This window comes from Melanaphis sacchari, unplaced genomic scaffold, assembly GCF_002803265.2.
Source record: "Melanaphis sacchari strain LSU unplaced genomic scaffold, SCAv2.0 Contig26_pilon_pilon, whole genome shotgun sequence".
NCBI classification, from domain to species: domain Eukaryota; kingdom Metazoa; phylum Arthropoda; class Insecta; order Hemiptera; family Aphididae; genus Melanaphis; species Melanaphis sacchari.
The window spans coordinates 937,481-961,028 of record NW_020271143.1 but is presented as its reverse complement, the minus strand read 5'-3'; the positions used below and the strand labels follow the sequence as shown (position 1 = coordinate 961,028).

At 25.4% G+C, this 23,548-nt stretch overlaps 1 protein-coding gene across 6 annotated transcripts in view; it reads left to right on the top strand.

Moving 5' to 3' along the window:
* The window catches only part of LOC112595361 (acetyl-CoA carboxylase), a 49,770-nt gene extending 34,214 nt beyond the window's left edge, over positions 1-15,556 (top strand). For 4 of the 6 annotated variants that reach the window (XM_025340522.1, XM_025340520.1, XM_025340523.1 and 1 more), the window contains exons 3-37: positions 3,103-3,217; positions 3,365-3,494; positions 3,648-3,766; positions 3,850-4,030; positions 4,560-4,762; positions 4,844-5,053; positions 5,123-5,456; positions 5,609-5,771; positions 5,839-5,935; positions 6,007-6,164; positions 6,554-6,720; positions 6,800-7,011; positions 7,083-7,436; positions 7,507-7,646; positions 7,722-7,891; positions 8,030-8,268; positions 8,406-8,609; positions 8,695-8,813; positions 8,884-9,190; positions 10,113-10,267; positions 10,739-10,919; positions 10,987-11,223; positions 11,290-11,493; positions 11,782-11,983; positions 12,049-12,146; positions 12,211-12,480; positions 12,585-12,705; positions 12,777-12,985; positions 13,065-13,329; positions 13,407-13,594; positions 13,657-13,792; positions 13,933-14,110; positions 14,481-14,910; positions 15,078-15,233; positions 15,333-15,461. In XM_025340522.1, coding sequence (XP_025196307.1) covers positions 3,103-3,217; positions 3,365-3,494; positions 3,648-3,766; positions 3,850-4,030; positions 4,560-4,762; positions 4,844-5,053; positions 5,123-5,456; positions 5,609-5,771; positions 5,839-5,935; positions 6,007-6,164; positions 6,554-6,720; positions 6,800-7,011; positions 7,083-7,436; positions 7,507-7,646; positions 7,722-7,891; positions 8,030-8,268; positions 8,406-8,609; positions 8,695-8,813; positions 8,884-9,190; positions 10,113-10,267; positions 10,739-10,919; positions 10,987-11,223; positions 11,290-11,493; positions 11,782-11,983; positions 12,049-12,146; positions 12,211-12,480; positions 12,585-12,705; positions 12,777-12,985; positions 13,065-13,329; positions 13,407-13,594; positions 13,657-13,792; positions 13,933-14,110; positions 14,481-14,910; positions 15,078-15,233; positions 15,333-15,461 — 6,781 coding nt within the window. Of the gene's footprint in view, positions 1-3,102; positions 3,218-3,364; positions 3,495-3,647; positions 3,767-3,849; positions 4,031-4,559; positions 4,763-4,843; positions 5,054-5,122; positions 5,457-5,608; positions 5,772-5,838; positions 5,936-6,006; positions 6,165-6,553; positions 6,721-6,799; positions 7,012-7,082; positions 7,437-7,506; positions 7,647-7,721; positions 7,892-8,029; positions 8,269-8,405; positions 8,610-8,694; positions 8,814-8,883; positions 9,191-10,112; positions 10,268-10,738; positions 10,920-10,986; positions 11,224-11,289; positions 11,494-11,781; positions 11,984-12,048; positions 12,147-12,210; positions 12,481-12,584; positions 12,706-12,776; positions 12,986-13,064; positions 13,330-13,406; positions 13,595-13,656; positions 13,793-13,932; positions 14,111-14,480; positions 14,911-15,077; positions 15,234-15,332 lie in introns of all 6 variants that reach the window. The other 2 variants (XM_025340519.1, XM_025340525.1) reach the window with 1 other exon arrangement.
* Positions 15,557-23,548: the final 7,992 nt, after the last annotated feature.

Below are 23,548 nucleotides of genomic sequence, written 5' to 3'. Positions count from 1 at the left end.
TCAAGAACCATCATGTATCTTATTTATATCTTATAAATTTCTACTTGTATTAATAATAGTTTTAGGATTAATTCCAATATCCCATCTAAGTTGATCTTATAAATTTATTACTGAATATAATAACTCATTAATAAGTGTTTTATAGTGTTTGTTTTACTTTGTTAACTTTATTTTTATTTGATTAAAATTGTTTCTATAATATATAGATGATTTATTATTTTTCACATTTATAATTTTCTTTGTGTGTGCACTTAAACAAAAAACAAAAAATATGAATTTTTTGTGCTCTTGATAGATAATTTTTTTATTTATTTAAGTTCTATTATTTATTTTAATAAGATACTTAAAATTATAAAAAAGACTGTACATTGTATATAACATTATGGGCATTATTAATTTAACCTATAATTTTTTATGATGCTATTACCTTGAAATTTATAAATAACATATAAAAAAAAAAAATTGTATGAAGATTTAACTAGATGAGAAAATCTAGTTAGTAGCAAATATTTTTTATAACCAGCAAAGAATTTTATATTTTGTTTAATTTAATAAAAAAATGTTATTTAAAAATTAAGCACCTATTTAATTTCTTCATAAATGACATCATAACTAATTATTGGTTCAAAATTCCTTTGTCCAAAGTCTTATACCATAATTATGTGCATTGAATTATTATGTGGTGAACTGTTAGTTAAATTTTATTATCAAAACTGTTTAGCAAAGTAAATGTTGACATGAATTATTATTAGATAAATATGATTAAGTAAAATTAGGTTGATGCATTAATCACTATTCATTATTTCAATCATCTCTGTCCACAGGTTTAATGCTATTGTTCTTTTAAAGAATTGCTGCACTAAGCACACAAAGCCGATATAAAAATAATATTTTATGTTGTCACTACTTTTGGTTTATTATTTTATTGTGTTACTATATTATAACATGGTTATTAATCATACCATTTATTTAATAAATGTTAGACCATAATTTTTTTGTAGACCGCATAATATGACACAAATGCCTAATTTGTTGTTATCCTCTAAAGTTTATATGCAAAGTTATATTTTATATCTTGATGGGTTTTTTTGTGTACTATCCTGAAGCATTATGGTTAGGTTAGAGTTGTTTCAAAAACTATAAGAACAGTTAGATATAAATAAACAACTATTATGAATATTCACTTTTTTTATTTTTAAGAAAACATAGTAATACTCTATCATTAGAAAGCCAGTATTTTTTTTTTTAAACAAAGAAAAATGTATAGTTGTAATCATATGCTAGGTGCCATATCTTGTAAAATATTATTGAAAATTTAAATATCATCTAAAAATATTTTAAATATTTAGTGAAAGTTTGAAAAATGTGTTAATATGTGTTAATAAATAAGATTAAAATCATCTTATATTAAATACATTATTTATATTACCTGACTATTTTAAATTTTACTTTATTATAGAGTGGTCTTAAATTATTTTTTTCAGAGATTTATAACTTTCATATTGTGCTTTTATCAATTGAAAAATGTATTTTCAATATTCTTATTTGCCAATTTCCAGTTTTGAGAAAAAATATTATAAAGTTATTAGGTATAAAATTATTTTGAGATTCCAATACTTTATTCTGAAGTGATCAGTGATTTAAAATGTTTAATTACAATTTGGCAGTTATATGCAGAAACATACTCTTTAATAATGTAGAAAAATATATAATTTCCCAATTTTAAACTCATTTGTAAATATTACTTTTAATTTTACCATGTAAAATTTAAATTTAAAATTATTTATATAATAGACGTATTAAAGGAAATACTTTATGGATCATTTTTTTTTCTTTATCAAGGCCATTATGGACTTGGAACTATGCAGTAAGTCAGTGTATAATTATAATAATTGGAAAACTCAGGTTTATTACACATTTTTCTATGATAAATTTTTTTTCTTAAAATTGTAAGTATTTAATTTATCTTAGTTTTGTATTTCTAAAATTATTTGTTTATTTAATCATTGAGTTATTAGTATTTAATAAAAGTATAAAAATGTGTTTCCAAAATAAAATTATAAATATCTAGTTCTAATTAATAAGTTTTTCAACAACTTTATTTTTGATGTATAATTTATTTTATGATTCAATTAAACAATTTTTTGTGAAAAGAAATTCATAAATAAATTTTGTTTGTAATGTTCAATTAAATAATACATTTTAATAAGATTTTATGATATTGTAATAGCTACAAAAAAATAGTTATAAATTATAATAGTAGAGAATATATGATTTATTTATAAAATAGTAAGCAATTAAATGAAAGCAAACTAATAACTACCATTATGCAAAAATATTTATAGTATAAGCAAACAAAAAGTAAGCAAAATTATAGATGAAAATAGAACATTAGCATTAATATTGTTTTTGACATAAAAGAACAATGATATTGCTGTGAAGTAAAATTATATGAAAATTTATATACTAGTTCCTCTCTGCAGAAGTGAAATATTGGACAAATTACCATATAAAATTGTTTAATAGATTGAAGAACATTTTTTAAAATATTTCTACCTAAAAAATAAAATAATAATTTGATTACTTAGTTAATTTTACAATTTAAAAAAATAATTAACTATAGTATTTGAAATCTTTATTGATTTTCTCAGCTCTAACTCTCATTTGAAGGCGATTTGATTTATTTCCAAAAATGAAAAGTTTTCAGTAACTGAATTTATTTATTTATCACACATCTCTGCAAATATGTTGATACTTGAAACTGTTACCAATTGCATGACCAAAAATATAGTATTTTAACTTAATTATTTTGTTGAAAATAGAATAAATATTATATATTAAAAAATGAATGCCTTTTTGCCCCCTCCTTGCAGATACAACTCTTGTCTTACTTACTACACCTAACACATTTATTTTAGATATTATTAACAAAATTGCAAATAATAAATTATTTCTTAAATGCTATTCACACTTTAATTCATAAATATTTTATCATACTTAAAATTAAAAAAAAATATTACATGTTTAATTCAATATTTATATATAATATTTATAATAATACAATGAATATTTTAATAAAATATGTTATTAAACTAATTACAGGCCTAGTATGTCACAAGGTAATGTCATCCATCAAAGACTTACTGAAAAAGACTTCAATGTTAGCACTCCTGAAGAATTTGTGAAACGTTTTAAAGGAACAAAAGTTATAAACAAGGTTAGTGTTCATGAATTTGACAGTAGTTGTAACTTTCAACAACACATTTACAATGAATAAATAATATTCTTAAAATTCAAATTTAAATATTGCTACATTTTATTTGGTAATTATATAGTATGAGATAATTTTATTTTTTTATTACAGGTTTTGATTGCTAACAATGGTATTGCTGCAGTCAAATGTATGAGATCTGTTCGCCGATGGTCTTATGAAATGTTTAGAAATGAAAGAGCTGTACGATTTGTAGTTATGGTTACACCAGAAGATCTTAAAGGTATTATTTTGCATGTAAAATTAATGAAAATTAATGCCAAAATTAGTTGATAACAATTACTTTATATGTAAAGAAAAGATAACTATTTATTTATTAATGTTTGGTATTATGTATGAATAAAATAGTGTCATTTATGTATTATTATTATTTTAGCAAATGCTGAATATATTAAAATGGCTGATCATTATGTACCTGTACCTGGAGGTACAAATAACAACAATTATGCTAATGTAGAGCTCATTGTCAATATAGCTATACGTTCTCAAGTTCAGGTATATTTGTATTTACAAAATTATTGTGAAATATATGATCAATTATATTTATATTAATGTCTGATTATATGTATTTATAATAGGCTGTATGGGCTGGTTGGGGACATGCTTCTGAGAATCCAGAACTACCTAAACTGTTGGACAAAAATAAAATTGCTTTTATTGGACCACCTGAAAAAGCTATGTTTGCTCTTGGTGATAAAATCGCATCGAGTATAGTTGCACAAACAGCTGAAATTCCAACATTGCCCTGGTCTGGTTCAGGTAGAATATTAATAAATGCTTATATTAGTACATATACTAGTAAGAATCCCACATCCATTTATAGAACTTAATGTTGTATTGTGTGGAATTTTTAATTGTTGCAGAACAAAAAAAATGTGAACTTCTATAAAAGGATATATTATTATAACACATGTTTTTCTTCATTTCAGACGACCCACTTTTTATGTCAATTTCTAATTTTTATATTACTAAATAACTATTACAATTTAAACATGTTCAAAGCAAATTTTTTATAAGTGGTCTATTAGTTCATTATTTTATACAACTTACATAAATAATTCATTTAGCTAATATGTTCATAAATATTTTTTTCAAAAATTAAATTTAATATTACTTTTAAACCAAAATTGAGGCTCAACATTTTTTAACCAAAGAAATGTGTTTTTCATTTCATAAAATTTAATAATTCTGTTTTGAAACACATAAAGTCTTGTAGTATAATATATCTTGTAAACTGAAATAACATATATACTTAATTATCTTTTAAATTTGTATATTTTAAATTTAGGTGTAGTTGGGCATTATTCTGGTAAAAAAATTGAAATTGGACCTGATTTGTATAAAAAGGGTTGTGTTGCAACAATTGAAGAAGGCTTAGTATCTGCTGAAAAAGTTGGTTACCCAATTATGATAAAAGCTAGTGAAGGTGGTGGAGGTAAAGGTATAAGAAAAGTTGAAAATACTGAAGAATTCCCAAATGCTTTTAAACAGGTATTTGAAAGTTATATGCTTTACAACTGTTTGATTCATGAACAATTGAATACTTTTTATTGTAAATTGATTAATTTGTAGGTTCAATCTGAAGTTCCTGGATCACCAATATTTATTATGAAATTGGCTAAATGTGCTAGACATTTAGAAGTACAACTTTTAGCTGATCAATATGGTAATGCTATATCATTGTTTGGACGTGATTGTTCAATTCAAAGAAGACATCAAAAAATTATTGAAGAGGCACCAGCAGTGATTGCGGAACCTAGCGTTTTTGAAGAAATGGAGAAAGTAATGAGTTTTATTTTTTATTATAATTTTTAATTTTGACCCTATTTTGTTTTTAATATTTTATTATAGGCTGCTGTTCGTATTGCTAAAATGGTTGGTTATGTTAGTGCTGGTACAGTTGAATATCTATACGATACCGATGGAAATTATTACTTTTTGGAGTTAAATCCTAGACTGCAAGTTGAACATCCATGCACAGAAATGGTATCTGATGTGAATTTACCTGCTGCACAATTGCAAATTTCAATGGGATTACCTCTTAACTGTATTAAAGACATACGATTACTATACGGCGAATCTGCTTGGGGAGAAAGTTATATTGATTTTGATGCACCAAGACATAAACCTCATCCATGGGGTCATGTTATTGCTGCTCGAATAACTAGTGAAAACCCTGATGAAGGTATAATAAAAAATTAATAATTATTTTTATTGTTTTTAATATATGAAGTTATTAATTCGTGATAGTATAGTTTATGACTGTATTGAATTGCTATATAAATTATGAAATTATGTTTTATACGAATGTATGTTGAATTACATATTTTATTTTAGGTTTTAAGCCTAGTTCTGGAACAGTTCAAGAATTAAATTTCCGCTCTTCAAAAAATGTATGGGGATATTTCAGTGTAGCTGCCTCAGGAGGATTACACGAATTTGCTGATTCTCAGTTTGGACATTGTTTTTCATGGGGAGAAAATCGAGAACAAGCTAGAGAGTAAGATTTTAAGAATTAAAATATATGTTTTATAATATGTATATAAACGTATTTTGTTCTCAATTAGAAATTTAGTTATTGCACTTAAAGAATTGTCAATTCGAGGAGATTTCAGAACTACAGTTGAATATTTAATTACACTTCTTGAAACTGAATCATTCCAGGTACGCAATTCTTTGATATTTTATATAAATGCATAACATTTTATTTAATATTGTTTTTCTGTAATTTTCAGTCTAATACAATTGATACAGCTTGGTTAGATTTATTAATATCAGAGCGAGTACAATCTGAAAAGCCAGATATATTTCTGGGAGTAATTTGTGGAGGACTTCATATTGCTGATCGTACTATATCCGAATCTTTCCAAAACTTTCAGACATCTTTAGAACGGTAATAACTAATAATATATGTTTCAATACTTACTTTTTAAGAGGGGTAATTTATGTAATAGTTTGCAGTTACATCTTTAAAAAATGACTTACTGTTTAAGATTTTTATTTAATTCTAAATTTTATAGTTCTGTTTACTTTTTGAACTTAGGTATTTTTTATTTACAAGATAAAGCATAGAACAATTTATATTATTGTATAAACTGATCTAGATTTCTTTAAATTAAATGTATTTATTTAAAAATTTAAGTATCTAGATAGTTGTTTGTTTTAAAATTTAATTTTGAATAACTAAATTAAATTTTAAAATAATATTGATGTTTCAATGTTAATAGTGTTTATTGTTATTGACCATATGCAATAGTTCTTATACTATTTATCTTTTTTTAGGGGACAAGTATTGAGTGCCAGTACTCTAGATCACCACGTATCTGTTGAACTAATAAATGGTGGATACAAATATAAAGTTCAAGTCACTAAATCTGGACTTAATTCATACTTTCTTATTATGAATGGCTCATTCAAGGAAATTGAAGTCCATCGTCTGTCTGATGGTGGTATGTAAATTATTATTTAGTTTTTGTTTTATTTGTTAATAAGTTATTTAAAATGTATTCATTTTCAAATCAAATTCAGGAATTTTGTTATCTTTGGATGGATCGAGTTTTACTACTTATATGCGAGAAGAAGTAGATCGATATAGAATTGTAATTGGTAATCAAACATGTGTTTTTGAAAAAGAGAATGATCCATCTTTATTACGCTCGCCATCTGCTGGTAAATTGATAAGTTTTCTTATAGAGGATGGTGGTCAAGTTAAAAAAGGTCAACCATATGCTGAAATAGAGGTAAATGTTCATAAAGAATTTATAAAAACATTTCAAATGGTAATGATTAATTGGTATTTTGTTTTAATCAGGTAATGAAAATGGTAATGACATTAACAGCAACAGAAAACGGCCGTGTATATTACAGCAAAAGACCAGGTGCTGTTCTTGATGCTGGTTCATTAATTGCAACACTTGAATTAGATGACCCATCTTTGGTTACAAAAGCTGTTGAATATAAAGGACAGTTCCTTGAACTCGATGGAACTTCACATATTTATGGAGAAAGTCTTAACAATATACATACATGTTATAGAGCTATGCTAGATAATATTCTGGCAGGGTATTGTTTACCAGAACCATATCATCATGTACGTTTGAGAGAAGTCATTGAAAAGTTTATGAATTCTTTACGAGATCCAAGTTTACCTTTACTGGAGTTACAGGTATAGTAGTTTTATTTTTTTTTTATCTAGAAAAATGAATTATAAACCAATTTTTATTTACATTTATTAGGAAGTGATATCATCAATATCAGGCAGAATACCAAAAGCTGTCGATAAAAAAATCAAATCATTAATGAAGCTATATGAAAGAAATATCACATCTGTTCTTGCTCAATTCCCTAGCCAACAAATAGCTGCAATTATTGACGGGTAAGTTACTATTAAAACATTATCGAATTTAGTTGATATTAATTATATATTTTTATAATTCATTTTAACTAAAAGCCATGCTGCAACTTTACAAAAAAGAGCAGACCGTGATAGCTTCTTTCAAACAACACAAGGCATTGTTCAACTAGTACAGAGATATAGAAATGGAATTCGTGGTCGAATGAAGTCTGCTGTTCATGAATTGTTGAAACAGTATTATGAAGTGGAAAGTCAATTTCAACATGGTAAGGAAATATCTACATATTATATTATGTTAAAAATTAATAAATTTATTTTATATTTTTTGTTTCATTTACTAATTTTAACTACATTTTTAATTATATTTAGTATATTTAATCAGCTGTTATCTTAATATTTTACAGGAAGTTATGATAAATGTGCTACTGCATTGAGAGATAGATACAAAGATGATATGGCTGCTGTTACATCAACAATATTTTCACACACACAAGTAGCAAAGAAGAATATGTTAGTTACTATGTTAATTGATCATTTATGGTCCAATGAACCTGGTTTAACAGATGAGTTGGCAGCTACATTAAACGAGTTAACTTCACTTAATCGTAGTGAACATTCTAGAGTTGCTCTCCGGGCTCGACAAGTTAGTATTATTATTATTATTATAAATATTTATAGTTCTTACTTTCTATTTATTAGTATTGATTCATATAGAATCCATATTTTAAGTTTTCAATAAAAATCTATTAAGAAAAATTTGTTATAAAACGTGTTTTATAGGTGCTCATTGCTGCACATCAACCAGCTTATGAATTAAGACATAACCAAATGGAATCAATATTTTTATCTGCAGTTGATATGTATGGACATGATTTTCATCCTGAAAACTTACAAAAACTTATCCAGTCTGAAACTTCTATATTTGATATACTTCATGACTTCTTTTATCATTCAAACCGTGCAGTCTGCAATGCCGCATTAGAGGTAATATAAGTTACTGAAATCAACTATTATAGATACTTGGTAATATTCAATAAACTAATACATTAATATCTTAATGTTTGATTAGGTTTATGTTAGACGTGTTTACATATCATATGATCTTACATGTTTGCAACATTTAGAACTGTCGGGAGAAATACCATTAGTACATTTCCAATTTCTTTTGCCAACTTCTCATCCAAATCGGTAAGCTTATTGAATTTTACTAAAATTTCTACTAGAAATATAATTTTAATTCCATTCTTATTGTGTACAGTCAACAAAATAAAATCAACTCTGGAGCCAATGGATCTGAAAATCTTGAATCACCAACCAAAACGCCATTGCCGTATATTCCCACTTATCAAAGAACTGGTTGTATGGCAGCATTTGAATCATTTGCTCAATTTGAACAATATTTTGATGAAATTCTGGATATTATGGAAGATCTATCATCTCCTGTTTATGTTTCCCCCAAAATCATTGATGCTCTTGAAAGTGGAAGTGAATCTAGATTAAGCTCATCTCTCAATGTGAGCTTGTCTCTTGGTGACCAACGACCACCAGACCAAGAAAACGTTGAGGTAATTAGATTTGTAACTGCATATAAAGCAAAATATAGCAAGACTTGTTTAAGATGCTTTCCTACATTAAATGTTGTTTTCCGTCAATTCTTAGACAATCATCCCTATATTATTCAATGTTAAAACCAGCTCATTCGAGTTATGACTGCGGTTTTCTTTAGACGTATACTTATGAGTTGCATCCATGAGTTTTTCAGCAACTGAGAATAATGTTAAGTAATAATTTCGTAGATAATCTGAAATATCGATATCTTATCTGTAAATACTAAATACCACCTAACCATTTATTGTTGGAAATTAATTTTGTTCATGTCAGCATTAGTCACATTTTGACATTTCATTTTTTTTGTCAAATCATCATATTATTTAATTCTGTTTTGTAAAATCTTGAAATAATTCAAAAGTTAAATGAAAAAAATAAAATAAATTATTATATTGTATCATGAATACAAATTTACTTTTCAAAAATGTTTGAATGATAATGTTCGGAAGTGGTTGTGTTCAAAACACTTATGGAAGTATTATTTTAAAATTAACTAAAATAGTGAAATAATTTAGAAAAGAAAAATATGTATATTATTAACCAATTAATTAATCATAACTAGGGTGTAACTAGTATATTTTTGTATTTTAGGACGGAATTCGTATACAGCTATAAAAACCACCTGTTTAGATGTTTGATTTTTTTCTATCTATTAAAATAAGACACTTTTTTCAACAGATAACGATAAATTTAGTATTTAAGAGAGAGTAAAAATAAGATTAATAATAAATGTTGAGTTATGTTATTTAAGTAGAAAACTTCCTTGTTAAAAGCGCATTCTCACAATCCTATTTTTCTTTTAATTCTTTTGTAAGACGCTCTAGAGTCTAGAGAGTTTTATTGCATAATTTTCATGACAATTCTTTTTATTAATTTCAGATTGAACCATGTCATATATTATGTATAGCTATGAAAGACACTGGAAATATGGAAGATGACAAACTTGGTAAGATGTATGAAGAATTTTGTCAACAACGTAGAGAAGAGTTGAAAAAAAGATCAATCCGGAGAATTACTTTCTTGGCTTTGAATAAGTAATTTAATCTATATTCTATATCATAAGTCATAACCATCACATTTGAATAATATATATTTTATATATATTATTCAAATGTATTTTGAGAAATTCAAATTGAATTTTAATAATGTTGGTGTAAAGAATTAATCAAAGATATTACTCTTAATTTGCATAATAAAAAGTAAATAAATATTAAAATTATTGTGAAATTGATTAACAACGCCAATCATTATTTAAAATAATTAAAATTACCTAAAAGTATACCTTATACTTAAAACAATAGTTATTTGAACAGTGTTAAATAATATTTTGTAGGATATTTAAAATAATTAATAACTTAAATAGTCAAATGGTTTTAATAATCAATAGATCATTTATCATTTGACTAATTAAGTTTTTAATAACTAGTAATAAATAAATATGCCTAAAATTTGTACTTATTTGTATTTCATATTTATTAAATGTATTTATTTATATTGATTTGTAGAAGACAATTCCCTAAATTATTCACCTATAGAAACTATGAAGATTTTGCTGAGGATAGAATTTATCGGCATTTAGAGCCAGGTATGGCTTTCCAATTGGAATTGAACAGAATGAGAACTTATGAATTAGAAGCTTTGCCTACATCAAATAGAAAAATGTACTTGTATTTAGGAAAAGCTAAAGTAAGTTATATTATATTAAATATTATTAAAAATCTAATGTTTTATTATTTTTATTTTTTTTTTTTAGGTTCCAAGAGGTCAAGTTGTAACTGATTATCGTTTCTTTATACGTTCCATTATAAGACATCAAGATTTAATAACTAAAGAAGCATCTTTTGAATACCTTCAAAATGAAGGAGAACGTGTATTATTGGAAGCAATGGATGAATTAGAGGTTGCTTTTAGCCACCCACATGCTCGCAGAACTGACTGTAATCATATATTCTTGAATTTTGTCCCCACTGTTATTATGGATCCTGCTAAAGTAAAATTTAAAAAAATAAGCTATTTTTTTTTTTACTCATCAAAAAATATATTATTTTATGCTTAGATTAAAGAAAGTGTGACTAATATGGTAATGAGGTATGGCCCACGTCTTTGGAAACTGCGGGTTCTTCAAGCTGAGCTTAGAATGACAATACGACCTTCACCTACCAGTAAAACTTCAAATGTCCGCTTGAGTCTTGCAAATGGTAGCGGTTATCATTTGGATATTTGTCTTTATAAAGAAATTACAGATTCTAAATTAGGAATGGTTAGTACATTAAAAACATTTGATAATTTTAAAATTGTAATATTAAGACTGTAGTTTAATTAAGGACAGTCTTGCCAAACATGGGTAGGCAATTTAACTTAAATTACATAATAAAAATCCAAAATAATTTTATCTCTTGACTAAATATTTAATTACTTAATCTTACTTTCCTGGCTAATATATATATTTAAAAAAAAAAAAAAAAAAAAAAAAAAAAAAAAAAAAAAAAAAAAAAAAGATATTAAATAAAGAAAGTCCAATTTTTTAATAATTATCATTAATTTACAGATTAAATTTGAATCATATGAATCAAAGCAAGGACCATTACACGGACTTCCAGTTTCTACTCCATATGTAACTAAAGACTTTCTACAACAAAAAAGATTCCAAGCTCAAAGTGCTGGAACTACTTACGTTTATGATATTCCAGATATGTTTAGACAAATGATAGAAACTTTATGGCAGGAATACATTTCAGAACATCCAAATGGTAGGTTATTAGTTTACTGAATAAAGTTTGCTAACAACATTCTTTATATAAAAAATATTTTTTAGATGGTGTTTTAAAAAGTAATTTAGTGTTTGACTATGTTGAGCTTGTTGTTGAAGACAATCATTTAATTGAACAGAAACGTTTTTCCGGTGAAAATACTGTACGTATTAATATGTTTGTCAATGTTTATGCAAAATGTATTAAAATTTGTTTCTATTTTATAGGCTGGTATGGTTGCTTGGAGATTTACAATGCATACTCCTGAATATCCTTCTGGCCGAGATATTATTGTGATTGCTAATGATCTAACCGTGAACATTGGTTCATTTGGCCCACAAGAAGACATTGTTTTCGATTTAGCTTCTAAAGAAGCACGAAGAAGAAAAATTCCACGTATTTATATATCAGCTAATAGTGGAGCTCGTATTGGTCTTGCAGAAGAAATAAAAAGTTTGTTCAATGTAGCTTGGGAAGACCCATCAGATCCAGAAAAAGTAAATAACATTATTTTTAAATGATTCTTATTTTGATATATTTTTATAATTTTAAATATATCAGTTATTACTGTTGTTATTAATTTTAACTATTTTCATCTTAGGGATTCAAATATTTATACTTAACACCAGATGACTTTGGAAAATTAGCCGGTCAAAATTCTGTAGAAGCAGAATTAATCGAAGATGAAGGGGAACCACGATATAAATTAACTGACATTATTGGTAACTACAGCACATTATTATTATTTGTTACAATATAGGAACAATTTTAATGTATTGGTGTTTGGAAACAGGAAAAGATTTTGGTTATGGTGTTGAAAATCTAAAATTCGCCGGTATGATAGCTGGTGAAACTTCTCGTGCATATCAAGATATTGTTACAATTTCAATGGTAACTTGTCGTGCTATTGGTATTGGGGCTTATCTTGTGCGACTTGGTCAACGAGTTATTCAAATTGAGAATTCTCATATTATTCTGACAGGATATAGTGCTCTAAATAAGGTTTGGTTTTTTTTTTTTTTTAAATTTATTTAGATTTTTAAAAAAAAACTTCAGTTAAAATTTAATCTTATTTTTTTAGCTTCTTGGTCGTGAAGTGTATGCATCTAACAATCAATTAGGTGGTATTCAAATTATGTATAATAATGGTGTGTCACACAAAACTGAGGCTAGAGACTTAGATGGTGTGTACAGAATTCTGAAGTGGCTTTCTTACATTCCAAAAACTAAAGAATCTCCATTGCCTGTGATTAAAAGTGTGGATCCTGTAGAAAGAGATATAGACTATGTGCCAACTAAAGTTCCATATGATCCTCGTTGGATGATTGCTGGAAAAGAAAATACAAGTTAGTCCTATATACACAATTAATATATCCAGAATTTACTTATTTAAAAACCCATTGACTAAATTTATTCATTTTAGATGGCCATTGGGAGTCAGGATTTTTTGATAAAGGATCATGGGATGAAATAATGCAACCCTGGGCACAGACTGTTGTTTGCGGAAGAGCTAGGCTGGGAGGAATCCCAGTCGGTGTTATTGCTGTTGAAACAAGAACAGTAGAAGTTACTTTACCGGCAGATCCTGCCAATTTAGATTCCGAATCTAAGGTAATCATCATCATATTTATTTTATGTTTTTTTTTTATTACTATATGTATTAATGTTACTAGACTGTATCTCAAGCTGGACAAGTATGGTTCCCCGATTCTGCATATAAAACATCTCAAGCTATTAAAGATTTTGCTCATGAAGACTTACCACTTTTCATCTTTGCTAACTGGAGAGGTTTTTCTGGTGGAATGAAAGGTATTCCACATTTAATTATGAAATCATATCATTATTCGGTTACAATTTATTTAATTTATGCTCTGAATTAATTGAGAATTCAATTTGTAAACATATTTTCAAAATTTGAATTTAATTTATAATTTTTCTCTATTTATTAGACATGTACGAACAAATAATGAAATTTGGTGCGTATATTGTTGATGAACTAAGACAATACAACCAGCCAATTATCACATATATCCCACCATTTGGTGAGTTGCGAGGAGGTGCATGGGCTGTTGTAGATACTACTATTAATCCAAGACATATTGAAATGTATGCAGATCCAGACAGCCGGTAATACTTTCAATTTCAACAACTTATTTATTTATGTAATTTATAGAATAAGAAAAACCTAAACAAAATTGATTTAATGATGCAAAAATCCCTGTTTCATTATAATTATCAAATCATACTTACTATTTATATTTTTAAAATGGTTATGTAATGATTTATCTTATAAATCAGTATTTGTTTCGAGTCCTTTTTGTCTTATGATATATTCTATATGTTTTGATATATACAATGTGTTAATATATATGGCTAAATGTATTAATTTAATACATTTTCTTGTAAAAGATGAATGTAATAAATTACAAAACAAAATTATTTTAAAGCACAAGTAAATAATAACTAATGTATTTATATTGTAAATGTTTGTTCACAGGGGAGGTGTTCTTGAACCTGAAGGAATTGTTGAAATTAAATTCCGTGAAAAAGATATCTTGAAATCTATTAACAGAATTGATACAAATATTTTGAGTCTCAAAGCTAATGGTACTCCAACTCCCGAAGAAGCAGTCGAAATAGAAAAGAATGTTGCAGATAGAGTATCAGTGTTGAAACCTATTTACCATCAAGTAGCAATTCATTTTGCAGACTTACATGACACACCTAAATGCATGCTTAGTAAAGGTGTTATTAAAGATATTGTACAATGGAAAAAATCTCGTAATACATTATATTGGCGCCTTAAACGGCGTTTATTACAAAACCAAATCCAAAAAGCAATAACAAAATCCAATGATACCATCCAAGATGATGTTGCTTATGAAATGCTGAGAAGATGGTTTGTTGAAGACAAAGGCACCACTGCTGTAAGTGTTATTTTGCTATACATTTAATTATTTTTTATTTTTTAATAGTAAAACAAAAAAATTCCTTTATAATGTTAAACAAATAATTCAAATGTCTTTAATTATTTCCCTATTTAACATATTATTAATTATTAATATTATCTTTTTTTTTTTTTGTCTTTTTACAGTCTTATTTGTGGGATAACAACCAAGCTGTAGTACAATGGTTGACAAGTCAATTAGATGAATCTGATGGCACAATTATAGCTGATTCATTGATTGGTAGCAATATTAAGAGCGTTAGGAAAGATGCAGTTATAAATCAAGTTACATCTACAATAAATGTAAGTATTATTTAAATTAACATAAATATTAATTTTATTTTAAAACTTCAAAGTTTATTAGTTCTAACATTAATGTATGTAATTTCTTGTTATTAACAGGACACACCTGAAGTTACATCAGATGTTATAATGGGTATGTTCCAAAGTCTATCAGAAATGCAACAACTCGACTTGATTCATAATTTAACTCAGGCAACAAGCATTGGAAATGTGAAATTAAATAGTTGATTACCCTTTACTATAAGCAGTTATTGTTGTTTAATATAAAACAAAATTATAAATAAATGTACGCTTATACATGCATACACACATAAATATGTATACTATATATAATAAATGTGTGTGTGCGTGTGTGTTACTTTAAAATAATTATTTTAGTTATTTCTGTACTGTGCGATTGATGAAAAAAAAAATTAATACTGTTAATTTGATTTCACACAATTGCTTATAATTTTAATTTTATTATGAACAAATAATTACTATCAACGGTTATATTATATAGTGTGTAGTTTATATCTACAATATATTGTATAGTGTTTACCAATCTTTTTTTCCTTTTTGACAAAATATCAATGACTGTTTTCATTAATTTAATTATAATTTATAGCTAAAGAAAATTATGCAAATTTATTATATGGGTTCATGATATTTTGATTTATTATTACATGCAGCTATTATAGAAGTGTAATGTAAATATTTATTGTTTAATGTTGAACCGTTTATAGGCAATTTTTAAAAAAATAAAATATTATACATATGCTATTTATATATAGTTTTAAAATAATTATACTTGAAATTGAGTTCTATAAAAAACAAATAACTATCATATTTCAATGAAAAATATACTCGTTTTTTGTATGCTTATATATGTTTAATATCTGAATAAAATCTATCCTAGAAATTTCATTATAGGTATAGTATTTTTCTGACTAAGTAAAATGTATTTCATATTTCAAACATGCTACCATTTTATATTTTAAAAATGGCATTGGTATCTATGATATAGAAAATTTATGGAAACTACTTAAATAATTAATATATTTGTATCTAATTTAAATAATAAATTAGAACATATAATTAACATACAAATAAATTAGCGTTAAACTGAAAAACAAATACAAATTAATTAAATACATGTTGTAATGAATTCAATTAATATCTTGTATAAATGTTTTTTGACTTGAAAAAATAATTCATTTTTTATTATTAATGAACTTAAACTAAACTTAAAAATTTTATTTTTACACTTTATTATCTACATTTGTGTTTAAAGAGCATTAGGGTATTATAAGCATCACAATAAAAATAATGATGCATTTTTTTGTTTTTAAATTTTTGGAACAATTACATCATAAGCTTAACTGAATGTATTTGAAAATTGATTATGACTCAATAAAATAATTTATAATTTCATAAAATTTAGTGGTAGTAGAATTAATACTTAAATCATTGAATGAATAATCAAAATCAATGATCGACTAGCATTTAAGAAAAATTATAAAAAGTTAATTATTACTTCATTTATGTTAGAGTGATTGAGGTTAATAATAAAGTCTAATGGAGGATGATCATCATCGACTAAAGGAACTAAAGAGTGTCTTTAAGAGAACGCCATTCTCGCATAAGTTGTCTTCATCGTAGGTACAAATGTGGAACATATTAAATGTACTATCAGCAGTTTAAGGTCAGCTATGTTAGTTTCAAAATTAGATTTGATATGTTCCATTGACTATTATGAAACTGAATGGTACAAACATTAAAGCTATTTGTAAGTCGATTTTATTGCCATATTCAATTATTTAGCAAGTTTTGCATATCTATAGCACAACTTAAAAATTAATTTTATTTGCTTAAAAACTGAATAATCGTAAAAACCAACATATGAACACACCACAATATTACATTGATATGTTACATATTGAAAAATGATTAATCGGCGTTTCGGATAGGCATTTACGATGCATGAATGTGAGTTTTATGTTGATAAGTTGTTTATATTTTATACTGTTCCGCGTTCAGTGCGATATTAAAATGCCATTACAATATTTCCATGGCCAAGTTTGGTCAATAATTTACTTATTACAATACAGTAGGATACTGTGAATAAATTAATTTTTTTAATGTTAGCATTAGCTGTTACTTAATAGGTGATCGTGTATACACCTATAAACGTATATTATATACAGTACATACTAGATACGTTCAAGATCAGCTAAAAATATGGCTTATACATTTTTTTTATTTTCCACTAAACATCTCTGTCGTTTTTTTGGTTCTCTGTCCAGGATTAATTCTCTATTTCTAACCTGCTTGACCATTTCTTAAGAAGTGAGGAAAAATATCTAACAAATTATCAAAAAGTTTATTATAATCAACATTTAAATATATAATCGTATAACGAATATAAAATATACAAGGACATGAAAAAATACGTCTGCAATGCATTTTTTGGTTGCAGTGGTCTTACGTTTATATTAATATGAAAAAACTTTGGTATAACATATGTTGTATGAAATCGTATGTTTACGTTTTATTAATTATGTTATTAATCTATAAGCCAAAATAAAAAAATAATGAAAAAACATAAAAATATACCTAATTACTAATAGTAGTAATTACTGTTACAATAGTCCTCATCGACTGATATTTTTTTTATACTGGTATGATTTGTTTAATATATATACATATTTTATACTTATTGTACTATCTGTGTACACTAAACACAATTTATTTGAAATGTACTTTATGTTCTTATCTCGCTCCACAAAAATCGCATACACGGCCAGCCATCCTGCGCAATAATATATTAATATATAATAATATAATATCATATATTATGTATCTACAGTGAATTTCGATTTACCTACATTTTCTTGTACGACTCATCATTTATAAACTTTCAATGTTTTGTAACGTTTTACTTTGATAATTGGAAACCATTGGGAATACAATTTACGAAAATAAAATACGATATAATTTATACTTATGTTCACATACTAACACAGTCATTTAGTCTTCCCGGTATGGTATTTCAGACTTGTCCAACGTCAGCATTAATACGTTATTATGCCTATAGGCTACATTGTTTTATCATTATCAATTAATTAACTTACTTGGGCGTGCCACTCGCAACAGTGATACAGTGTCAGTTGTCACAGTAATGCATAAACCCCATGGTCCACGATGAACAAAGGCAACGCCCTGCCAATAAAAAGCCATAGCCCGCATATAATATAAAAAATTATACATCATACTTACACACGACTATATTTTACACACACATATATAAATATATATATATACTTATGTAATATATATATACTTATGTAATATATATATATATATATATATATATATATGAATACCGAATAGCTTCAATTAAAATCCGTAATCATAACACCTCCACGTTTTTATATTGTCACTTTTATTTTAGATCTTGCGATACCTACTGCGTTAGATATGTACATAAGTTTATTGACTATTATTTAGATATATTCAAATACCATGCGACGTATAGCTTCATTTTTTGTGGGATCATTATTGGTATTCAACTACGTACTCATATATGCGATAGATAATAATATATCATGATCATTATGCGCAATGCCTCACTAATCATAATATGGTTGCATCGAATTTATAGGTACATTAATGGTAAAATAGATATGTATAATGTAAAATATACACATTCATAAAATATTAAATGACTACGTATAACTGTATAACTATATTTTTATATTTCTTTTAACACATATAAACATAAAATAAATAAAAACGCTAATCTTCGTTTAAAAATTCCATCTAAAGTTTAAATTAAAATAATAAAATCCATATAAAAAATAAATGTATATATACTTTTTAGATTTTTAAGTTTCAGCACGTTTGAAAAACATTGTATTACATTTTTAAACCTTAACTGTAAAAATTATATATTTTATTAATTTTTAACTTCAAATGATTGTTTTAATAACCTAGAGGAACTTATAATTAAATTATAAAGCTTTTGACTTAGAAAAAATGTTATATCAAAATCCAAATTAAAAACACTGTTTTAATTTCAAATCTATTAAATAGCTTAAAAAGAATCAAAGTATTTTTAAAATTTTATCATGAATAGAATATTTTAATTTAAACATTTGAAGACAATTTTAAGTATATATTATTATTCAAATACTGTATAGATATAACTATATATTTTAGATTCTAAGTGGAGCAATGAGTGAGAGTAGATCCTAAGTATATTCATTTTACAACAATGATGCATTTTTTATGTGTAGGTACCTATATGTACTATATGTGTCACAATAATAAGAAGACGAAAAATGCTTCAATTTTCAACCTTAAAGGTGGTTTTAGATAGCAAATTCAATTTAGTTTGCACTTTCAAATGATCAAAAATAAAAATTCCCAAACCATTCAAGAAAAATAAAAATAAAATTAAGGAAAATCAGGAATTTTTACAAAAAATACAGTTCCTAACAAAATCGATTTTGTTTTTTTGGTGTAATTCGAAAACCAATAATCTAGATTCTATATAACTTGAAATTTTAACCACATTTTTATAAAATAATTTTAAATACGTAATAAAATTTTCAAAACATTTTGACTCTTATTAAGCTATTTAAAAACATTTAAAAATTTCCTTTTTTTTTACGTGCCGATAAAAATTATCCACAAGGTAAAATTATTTAAAAATTTAACACAAGTTCCCAAATAATAAGTTATCTTTATATAGATACTATGTATATGAAAATATAGAAATTAGGCAACATTTATTTTTTTAAACATTTGAAGTTAAAATTTTAACAAATTTTGTCAAAATCACGAAAACTTACAAATTGTTTTGTAATTAAAAATTTTTAAAAGTGCAATATTTTTACTACTAAGAAAATTTAATTCAAAGTTTATCATAAATATTTTATACTGAAATCAAAAACTCTAAAGAATATAATAGTATTTACATATTTGTATTTTTATACAGATAATTTAACATAAAAATTTCAAATTTGAATGAAATTACATATTATTTAAACTAATGATATTCAATATTTTGTTATAGTTTAAAAACATTATTTGTGGGGATATAAAACTTTTATGTATATTATTATTTAATATTTATTATACTTTATACGCACAAATACACAATGTACCTACTTACTACCTACATATTTCCAAATGTAATGTTTCTGCGAAAAATAATTCAACCTACTGTTTATAAAATAAATTGCCTAATACAAAAAAAAACATAAGTATCACGTACATAGAGTATTGTATATATTAATTTTCTTCACTCAAAAAAAAGTAATCTATTGGCGTCAGTGCGTCACTGTCTATAACAATAACCATAACGTGCAGAATATTAAATTAAATTGATTTTTTTTTTTTGTGAAGCGAATATGCATAAAACGTTATAAATATCTAGTTATGAATCATGTTTTATAGTCTACGTATAAATATAAATGTATAATAGTTCAAACTTTTGGAAATTCTGGGTAATACACGTATATATTTTGTAAACTCGTCGCGTGATGTCACCATTCTAATTATTCATTTATTTTTTTTTTCTTTACAGTCAAAATATCGCTACAAATAACGAATTAAAATTATGTAAAATAATAAATTCACTTTTTATTTATAAAAATATATGGACAGTAGTCAGTATTTAGTGTTTCAACCGACGGTTAGTCGACAAATTTTATCATGAAAATTATCGTGAGTCATTGTAAATGAATTATTGATATTAAATATTAATAATATGTTATTATCAAAATCTATATATAGGCAATATATGGTAGGCAGACGAACAGATCAACAATAGTAATTTACGTATTTTTCATATAAAATATATGCACATAAAGTGACGAATAACGGTTTACGACGCACTTTACATAAACTGTCTATGTGGAAGAACTCAGAGATAAAATATATTTTATATTGCATTCTCAACAAATAAAAGCAGAAATTTCATCATTTTAATATAATATTTACTTGTCTGCGTACTTCTTTAAATTATTTATTGACCGTCTTTTGAATAATAATTGTTTGCATTCAGTTTTCATTTAAAAATATTTAAATGACATACGAAGTTGGAATACTTCGCTAAAATAATAATGCACCATCTATATTTACTATAAATTATTATACCATATTTCACATATTTGTATTTGTATAACATACATAATAGTATATATATATAAACATAATATGGGGTAGGTATTAGTTACTTACTACTCGGCACTCGCATAAATGAAATGAAATGTCATGTAATGGTTATCCTAAACTATTAAATATTGTTATTCGTTAATCATCTGTCGATTATAAAATATTAATTGTATCACCTATATATATTTCATATTTGTAATTAACTAATAAACAATATATTACTATATGTATGTGTGTGTGTGTGTATTGTATATATCGTATGGTTATATATATACAAAAGTTATTAATTTATATTGTATTAGTCTATCAAACATTTTTTTTTTATACACCTATAGACTATAGTATTTGTAAGAACACTCTCAAAATTAATTTAAAAAAAATGATTAACAAAATGCACCCTTTTCAATATTTTCAAAATGATTTCACCTTATTTAGTGCTAGGCTATGTCCCGTGGGAAGGTACTCTATATTTTATTATTTAATTATAATAATAAATGTATATTAGCCATTATTTTTAGCTAATAAGTATAAAATAATACATTATTAATTATTTTTGATTAATATAGTTAATTTAAGTAAAGTTACTAGGTAATTAGGAAATTCAGTCTTTTTATATATTCATGGTAATAAATATGCGGTATAAAATATTATAAATATAGACTCGTAGAAATGTAAATCGTAATACGTAGATTGTCACTCAAATAAACAACTTTTCATTATGTCATCGTGAGTTTTTTCAGTTTGTTTATATATTTTCATTTCATATTGAAAATGTATACTTTATTGATAAGTAATAACAATTATTTATGTTTAAAACTGATTTTCATCTTGTAAATATTATTATGATAAAAATATCTGTAATATCGTAGGAAATAACATCAGCTGTTGAAGTCTGCAAATTCATCATAAAAAAACTGGAAAGAAATGGATAAAATAAATACGTATACTATTTCACAGTTAATTCGTCCATGTTTCATTGTAGATAAAGAGAATGAAAAAAATATAAAATAATAATAATAATAAGAAGAAGAAGAAGAAAAAATAAATATTTTAATATAAATTCCCAGTTGTCGTTTTTCTGTTTGTATATCCAATCGATACACAAAAATACGAACAATAAATAATTAACATCAATATCTATAGTAATTAAAAAATACTTTATAAAAGTATTAGTATTGATACAAATACTTAAAAATATATTTATAGATACTTACAAGTATTTAAATATTTTTAAATGAAATTTAAATGTACGCAATTATTTATTTATATTTTTTTATAATGTTAATATTTCCTATTTAATAATTTTAAATAAATAAAAAAATAAACAATTGCCTATAGTAAATAAATTAGTCAAATAATTAATCAAGATTAAAAATAATTTATGTCAAAATGTATAGAAGCATATTTATTTAAAATTTAAAATAACTTATAATGAGTTATTAAACTTGAATATATGTATATTTATTTCTAGCTTAAAGTTTTTAAATTTTAGTAACTTGTCTTATCCGATTTATATCATAGTTTTCTATACTTCCACATTTTATAAAGTACAGATCAGCATAAGGAATTTTAACCAACTGTCAATCAAAACTGATGACCATCGTGATTATTTAAAAAAGTTAAAACATTTTTTTTTTCAACAAATTACATCTAAAATGAATTAAAATGTTCATATTTGTATTACAAAGAGTGGGTTAGGACACGCTTACTGTATTAAACACAATAATCGATTTAAATTTCAAACGTCAAAGGATCAAACCTCGAAACTCATTGAATCGTTATTTACCTATAGTTATTTTTTAAAAGGATATATATTATTATTATAATAATTTATTTGGCAGTTCCGCAGCGATATTTTATATCGATTCGCGCAACGACTGCAACACTATTGTACAACGCAAAATCGTAAAACAAAGTGTCATTTAATGTTGTCGTAAGTGTGCATTATAATTTATAATAATATATTTATGGCCGCAGCCCGCAACCTGTGGCGTTACGCGTCTCTCCGTACTTCCGCAGCCGTCGGCGGCACGATTATTATACCTACATATATGTATTCTTATTTTTTTATCGTCGCCTCCAAGCGGCTTTTCGCAATCGCAATCCGCGGCCGCGGCCTTTTGCACGCGATCGTTTTCGCCGGCCGGTCACGA